The sequence below is a fragment of the Anoplopoma fimbria genome, chromosome 20 (assembly GCF_027596085.1).
Source record: "Anoplopoma fimbria isolate UVic2021 breed Golden Eagle Sablefish chromosome 20, Afim_UVic_2022, whole genome shotgun sequence".
NCBI lineage: Eukaryota > Metazoa > Chordata > Actinopteri > Perciformes > Anoplopomatidae > Anoplopoma > Anoplopoma fimbria.
In genome coordinates, this window is record NC_072468.1 from 12,033,204 (window position 1) to 12,040,817 (window position 7,614).

A 7,614-nucleotide genomic window follows, 5' to 3' on the forward strand; every position below is an offset into this window, starting at 1 on the left:
ATATAAAAGTAGGGGGGGGGAGCCAGAGCCTTCAGTTATCAGGCTCCTCTTCTGTGGAACCAGGTTCCAGTTTCAGTCCGGGGGCAGACACACTCACCACTTTCAAGAGCAGGCTTAAGACCTTCCTTTTTGATAGCGCTTATAGTTAGGGCTGGTTCAGGTTCGCCTTGGTCCAGCCCCTAGATATGCTGCTATATGCCTAGACAGCCGGGGACTACCTAGGATACGTTGAGCTCCTCTCTCCTCTTCTCTCCCTCCTTCTTTATGTATTAATCTCCTATTTATGCACATTACTGATTTTGCTTCTTCCCCGGAGTTCTTGTGCTTTCTCGCCTCGCAGGTTCCTAGGAATCGGGGTTATATTTGGACTGTCATCGTGCCACCTACTGAGGCCCTGCTGACACCCACTACTACTACCACTATCATTATTAGTCACATTACTATTATTATTGCCTGTACTATTACGCTTATTGACTTGCTTGTACCCTGGAGTCTTTGTGCTTTCTCGCTTCGCAGGCTTCTATAAATCGTGGCTGTACCTGGACCGTGGACGTGCATCCTGCTACGGCCCTGCTGACACCGACTGCTACCACCATTATTATTACTAGTCACATTACTATTACTATTACCTGTACCATTAAGCATTTTAGCTTTACTTCCACCCTGAAGCCCTTTTGCTTTCTCGTTCTGCAGGTTTCCATGAATCGTTGTGGTACCTGGACCGTAGTCGTGCCTCCTGCTGTGAGCCGACTGACACCCACTGCTACTTCGATTATTATTATTAGTCACATTACTATCCCTATTTTCATGGCTATAATTCTACTGTAATAATTGCTGCTGTTATTATAAGTAGTCTTATTATATGAATCATTTATGTCATATACATTGAATGTGTTGTATCTCTGTTATGCTGTTCATTCTGTACACATGACATCTATTGCATTCTGTCCATCCTGGGAGAAGGATCCCTCCTCTGTCGTTCTCCCATAGGTTTCTTCCTTTTTTCTCCCTGTTAAAGGGTTTTTTTTAGGGGAGTTTTTCCTGTGCCGATGTGAGGGAAGGACAGAGGATGTCGCATGTGCACAGATTGTAAAGCCCTCTGAGGCAAATTTGTAATTTGTGATTCTGGGCTATACAAAATAAACTGAATTGAATTGAATTGAATTGTATAAAATTTGTGATTTTGGGCTATCTAAATACTAATGACGGTGGAAACTATTCAGTAGCACTGGGGGATTCTTTGGCAGCTACACATCCGCCGAAGATTACCAAAAATCCACAGTTATTTGTAAAAGGATATTATTCTGCGCCAGGTTCTTCAGCTTCTCGGTGACCTGATTCTGAAACATAATCACGTTGTCACACTGGCACATGTTTTCACTGGATGGTTTGTCTGCGGAGAAAGAATACGTGAGATGAAAAGATTTCACTGTACTTAGATCAGTTTTTTTTCACCCTTTTGCTCACCATATCTCTTCTAATCTTTCCCTGCAGGTTTCACTTCCTGTCTCTGTTATAAAAGTTATTTGGAGTTACTTGATTCTGTTGTCATCACAGCAGCAGCAGATGGCAGTGATGCACCATTTAAAATATCAGAAACACTGCTATTTCTAATATGACATCCTTGAGCACTTTAAATCTGTTTGGATGCTTCTTTTGACAAACTGCTTAAGTACCTTTACATATCCTGGACTTGAGCTTCTTTGTAATCTCCCCCATTTTTTCAAAATCTTCAGCATAGTAAAGGTACTTCTCATCAGGCTCTGAAGCTATTTCCCTCAGCTCCTGTTCAATGGCCTTGCCAACACCGAGGGCGTATATGGTGACCCCTGAAAATGACAGAAAACAGAATAATGACAGGAAAGTCCTACTAGAAAGAGCTCGGTTAAAAACTGTGGAGGGCATCTGAATACTAAGAGTACCAGAGTTCTTTGCTTTCTCAGCCCATTCAGACACGTCATCCTGTGATCTCCCATCAGTAAACACAACGCCGACACGGGGGACCTTCGGCCTGGCTCCCTCTTTGGCCGAGAAGCTGGACTCGAACATGTGGCGCAAGGCAGAGCCCGTCATGGAGCCTCTCCCCATGTACTGCATCCGGGACACGGCCTGCTTGATGCTGTGTGCCGTGCTGTACTGGCCCAGGGTGAACTCTGTGCGCACCTTGGTGGAGTACTGAAGAAGGCCGACGTGAGCGCCCGTCACGGAAATGTCCAGGGAGTCCACGATGCCGTTCACAAACTGTTTGACCAGCTCAAAGTTGGCTGGGCCCAGACTCTTGGAGCCATCGATTACAAAAAACAGATCCATGACTCCATCTCCACACTCCAGCTCTGTGAGGAAGGAGGACATAGAGCACATGTTTTATGTATGTTTACTAAGCAGACGGTCTATATGAGAGAAAGCTGATGTCATACTCCTGCAGCTCTTCCCATCTTCAGCCAACATAAATCCTTCAAAACATCTGCAGATGTAGGAGTCAGTTGTGCTGACACACTGGTGCTCACAGCCATGGTCCACCGTCTGACACACATCCAGACCTGAGAGACAGCATTAGTGACATTTAAGTGTCTAAATTGTTATTTTTCATTTACATGATATGTTGTGAAAGTCATAAAAATGATTGTATTGTATTCCTAATTGCATGTTCTTGTAACTGTAACTTCTCATGTCTTCTGTTTAGATAGGAGGAGGTTACACATGAATAACAGAGTAGTAACCATCAGAGGACATGAATGCTGCATGACGGGAAACATAAACACAGAGTATCCCCTTAATCCGGATTAGGAGTGACCTGATGACTGGTTCAAAATTCATCCAACAATGATGTAACATATAAATACCGGAAGAGTGGACAGACAGTCTTAGGAACATATGAAAACATGCTGACGAGAGATTATGTTCTGAATTTTGTTCACTTTGCCTCACGCAAATTTCACTTCTGTCCTTTTTAAACTGTCACCTAAATGAATGAATCATGCTTTTCTTAATTTATCTACAGTTTAATATTAATTAAAATGAACATATTGATATGAAACAGATGCCTCAAAGCAGAAAATGTGTTACAAAACTGTCTTTAAATTTCCTTTGGCTGCAGTTCACTTCATATTCATGACAATGGATGAGCCTGGACTCACTTTGACATGTTTTCCCATCGGGTCGGAGTACAAATCCAGTTCTGCATTTGCACACACATGAATCTTCAGTGTTAATAAACTCCTGTTCACAGCCGTGTTTCCCATCAGCACAGTGGTCGGTCTCTGCAGGAAACAGTCCGTTTATTATCAGAGAAAGGATTACTGAGGAAATCAAATCGTGTTGCTGACCCATCCAAGCATTTACCACCAGAGGTGATTACAGTAAATGCATCAAAGCTGGGTTAGGTGTCTACTTGTGCTACACTTAATATGCTTGCAGTCCTGATGGACGGATGAAACAGGTTGGAGTACATGTACCATAGTTATTAATGTAAGCAGCATTACACATCAGTGAAAGAAATACTCCAAGAAATTCTCTAATGGCTACGCACACACTTACTTTTGCATCTTTTCCCATCAGCTCTGAGGGTGTAGCCTTCCCTGCATTTACACAGACAGGCGTCTTCTGTATTGGTAAACTCCTGTTCACACCCGTGGGTGCCATCAGCACAGTGATCCACCTCTGCAGGAAGCAGTTTGTTTATTAGGACAAGCAGGATTAAGGAGTCGTTTCTTAGAAAACGTAGCTACCTGCTGAGCTCTGATGCTTTAGAAATATCAAATCTCTTGAACAGACCACGGACACTTACTTTTGCATGTTTTCCCATCAGCTCTGAGGGTGTAGCCTTTCCTGCATTTACACACACAGGCGTCTTCTGTGCTCATGAACTCCTGTTCACACCCGTGGGTGCCATCAGCACAGTGATCGATCTCTGGGTGACATGAACAGCACAGAACAGAGATTAAACAACAACAGGTGATGCATAACTGTAGAAGACTGGCATCCTTATGTAGCCTGATATCGAGACAGAATTAACTGCAGCCATGATTCCCAAGGTCACAGTGGTCTATTCTGAGGAGGATGAACCCTCAGTTACTCTTCTCCTAATACTACAATACTAATACCTACAGTAATAATAAGCAGTAATTACTACTGTATAATATCTATAAAAAGTTATTATTACAAATATTTTCTGTGTGCATCAGGCCTGTCAGCTGTTACACATTTATACCTAGTATACAAGAACAAAAAAAGGGAGAAAACCGTAATTCAATCATAAAAAATCTAAATCCACTCTCATAAAAGACTTGTAGACGTGTGAAACCCAGACAGGAAAGATCAAACCCCATTCTTGTTTTGACTGGGTGATACTACGACACCCTGGATACACCTCCACATTTCAACCGCTGCTCTGATGATCGCATAAGCACACTTCCTTCAGGAAATCTCCCCCCACTCTGCTCTCTGTTAAAGTCCACCGGAGGAGCAAAAAGGAACGTTTTCCAACAGTGGGTGGAGGGACGTCACTGGTGGGAGCAAAACTGTGTCTCGTTGTGGAATTGGAGGTCCATCAAAATTACTCTACACCAATGTTTTATCCACCAAACGTCTTCGGCTATAATGTCTTCTTCAAAGGGATCCATTAAGAGTAAATATTGTAGAATAAAAATATTCTAAAAAGATTATGGTAATGGTGATTTGTATACTCAGTTTCTATGGTTGTTTAAGTCACAAGCCTAACTGATGGACTGTTTGAAAAGAAAACACCAGAATCCTACAACCTTTTTATGTGTTCATTCTCAGAATTCTACATTTTAATTTAAACTGGTTCAAAGGTTTAAATAGCACAATGAGGAAGAGGTTAAGGTCTCGTGATGCAGGAAGAGAAGACCCCGATAAAGAAGGAAATGCATCATTACTGTCGCACGTCTTCAGGTCCACGTTGAGTTGATATCCTGGACGGCAGCGGCACTCATAGCTGTCTGGTAGGTTGGCACAGACGTGTTCACAGCCATGGTCCACCACAGCACACACATCCTCAGCTACAGAGGGACAGTGGAGTTAAAAACAAAGAGCTGAAAGACGCCAAAACTCTGCAGAGCTGATGGACATTGTCTGTTCATAAAGAAAGAGAACTCATTTTAAAAAGAACAGATCAGATGAGAGAAAGAAAGAGTTCCTCCACCTGTGCATGTCTTGCCGTCGGGGTTGAGGGTGAAGCCCTTCCTGCACTTGCACCTGTATGAAGCGGGGCTGCTCACACAGATGTGCTGGCACTGGTGGTCCACCACCTCACACATCTCTGACCCTATAACGCACCAACACACACACTCAGAATAAAGGGGTGCTAACACACATGCACGAGGAGGAACACTAGATTACAAATAGATGGGATTTTTCACCTCCACACAGTTTGGACTGGAACACGGAGATGAGGGTTTCTATCTGGCTGAAGTTGGCCACCAGATGCACATGCTCAGAGTGCGGCTCACTGCCAATGGCCTTCAGCGTGTTCATGTCCACCCTGCCCACTCCGACAGCAAAGATCTGGATCCCGGCCCGCCTCGCCTGAGCCGCTATCTCCTCCACTGTGTCCTGGGGCCGCCCGTCGGTGACGACCATGGCGATGCGCGGGATGAGCAGGTCAGCCGGCCGTGCCCCCTCCTCCTCTGTGAAGGCTGTCTCCATGGTGTACTGGATGGCCAGGCCGGTCATGGTCCCCGTAGCGAGGTGCTTCATGCTCCTCACCGCCTGCTCCACCTCGGCCTTGGTAGTGTAGGTGTTGAGGGAGAACTCGGGCTGGACCACGCTGCCGTACTGCAGCAGGCCGACCCGCGTGGCGTCTGGCCCCACCTTGAGGAACTGAAGCAGGTTGACGATGAAGGCCTTGACCTTCTCGTAGTCGTTGGGGCGGATGCTTCGGGAGCTGTCGATGACAAAGATGAAATCCAGCGGCATGGCTTTGCAGGGGTTCTCTGTGATCAAAGACATGGAGGATTTGTGATCAGGAAACCATATGCTGCAAACTCACAGCTCAATCTGGGGTAATATCTAAACTAGATTCTAGAAAATGTTCCACTTTGTATCTTAGATAGTAAATACAGTTGGTATAACGTACATTTTGGTCACCAAGTGGTGACTTACCCGCTGGTCTGGTTTGGACAGTGGTCTCATTCCGGCCTCTGGTTGCGACGGGTCTGGGACGCCGTCTGTCTAGTCGGACTGCGTTACAGCACAACAGGCAGAAGAGGCCGAGGACCAGGGACCTCATTCTGATGTCACAAGATGTGACAACTGCAGCGTTAAGAGAGAGAAAGAGAAAGGAAAGCACAAGAGCAAGAACTGATAGAAACACTCCCACAATGCACTGCAAGCAGAGAACAAGTCTGCATGGAACAGCAAAGACAGAGACAGAGACAGAGAGAGGCAATAAGGCAAGAGGAAAATAGCAAACACAAGTACATGTGTTATTTTCATCACATCATTTTCTTTTTGAAAATGTTCCATCCACATCTAAATCTGCATCAAACACAATGACAGTCAATCCTGTTAAGTGTCTGGTGGTTGCCATGGTGTTTGGAGAACACCACAACTCTATTGCGTTTTGAACAAGGATGAATTTTGCCAAAACATATAAGGGTCAGACTAATAATCAATAATGTATAGCATTAAAATGTATTGTGCTGCTGGATCACCACCTTATTGTGAAATGCCATCAGAATAAACAAATTTGTGTGAGACAAGAAACACAAAAATACATGCTTGTTAATAAAAATGAAATGGGCTTAACAAATAACCACATGGAGGCGCTATTTAAACCAAAAATCTAATTCTTCTCCCTTTCCCCATGTGCCATCTCTAACTGCCTCTAACCAGCAGACAATCAAGCATGCAGGACTGAAAACACAACCTCCTTGTTGTAGGAAACTGATATAGCCACTCTGTAAGGTGAATAGTGAAATGCTACGTTTAAGTAAATGATGAGGGGTGATATAAATAGGGAGAACTTTCACCTCCTGCAAATTTGACCTCCTCAGTTTCAGATTTCACATTTTAGTACGTATCGATGTTACGCACACAGCATTGGTTTTCTGGCGCCATAGGAAAAAGCTCATATAGTGTGACTGTAAATGCAACATATTGACTTATCAATCTATTTCAGCATGCGTTTTGTTTCTAACGCATGTGGGCTCCACTAGAGAGTCAAGTTTTCCCATCTCCCGTCAAATGAAGTTGACAAAACTCTCCATGAATGAGCTTTTGGGTGTTTTTCCGCACAGGTGTTTTAAAGTGATTTAGGAGAGTCTGAAAAGAACCACATACTGTTTCCCTATCCAGTTCTCAGGAGAGCTGTTACATGTCATATCCGCTGCTGTCTGAAACCTGTCTGTGAGCGCTGTAGAAATAGCAAATATGTCCACATTCAAAAGCAGAATGACGTTGCATTGGTTCTGTAGGACAAATGTTAGTTCTAAGGCAACATGTAAGATGTTAGAACTTAAGGATTTCTTAATGGAGCTCTGAACGTCTCCCTCAGCTCTGTCCAGGTTGATGACACTGACCCGGGCGGTATACGGTAGCAGCTGACCTGAGACCTGCAGGGGTCACATATCCATTTCGCACCCCACAGAGCTG

General features: G+C 44.3%; 1 protein-coding gene across 1 annotated transcript in view; it reads right to left on the minus strand.

Moving 5' to 3' along the window:
• LOC129109776 (matrilin-2-like) overlaps positions 1-6,250 on the minus strand; it is a 9,766-nt gene extending 3,516 nt beyond the window's left edge. The window contains exons 1-10 of the mRNA XM_054621908.1: positions 6,124-6,250; positions 5,382-5,954; positions 5,165-5,287; positions 3,788-3,910; positions 3,538-3,660; positions 3,138-3,260; positions 2,418-2,540; positions 1,923-2,333; positions 1,677-1,829; positions 1,301-1,393 (exon numbers count right to left, since the gene is read on the minus strand). Coding sequence (XP_054477883.1) covers positions 1,301-1,393; positions 1,677-1,829; positions 1,923-2,333; positions 2,418-2,540; positions 3,138-3,260; positions 3,538-3,660; positions 3,788-3,910; positions 5,165-5,287; positions 5,382-5,954; positions 6,124-6,250 — 1,972 coding nt within the window. The remainder of the gene's footprint in view (positions 1-1,300; positions 1,394-1,676; positions 1,830-1,922; positions 2,334-2,417; positions 2,541-3,137; positions 3,261-3,537; positions 3,661-3,787; positions 3,911-5,164; positions 5,288-5,381; positions 5,955-6,123) is intronic.
• Positions 6,251-7,614: the final 1,364 nt, after the last annotated feature.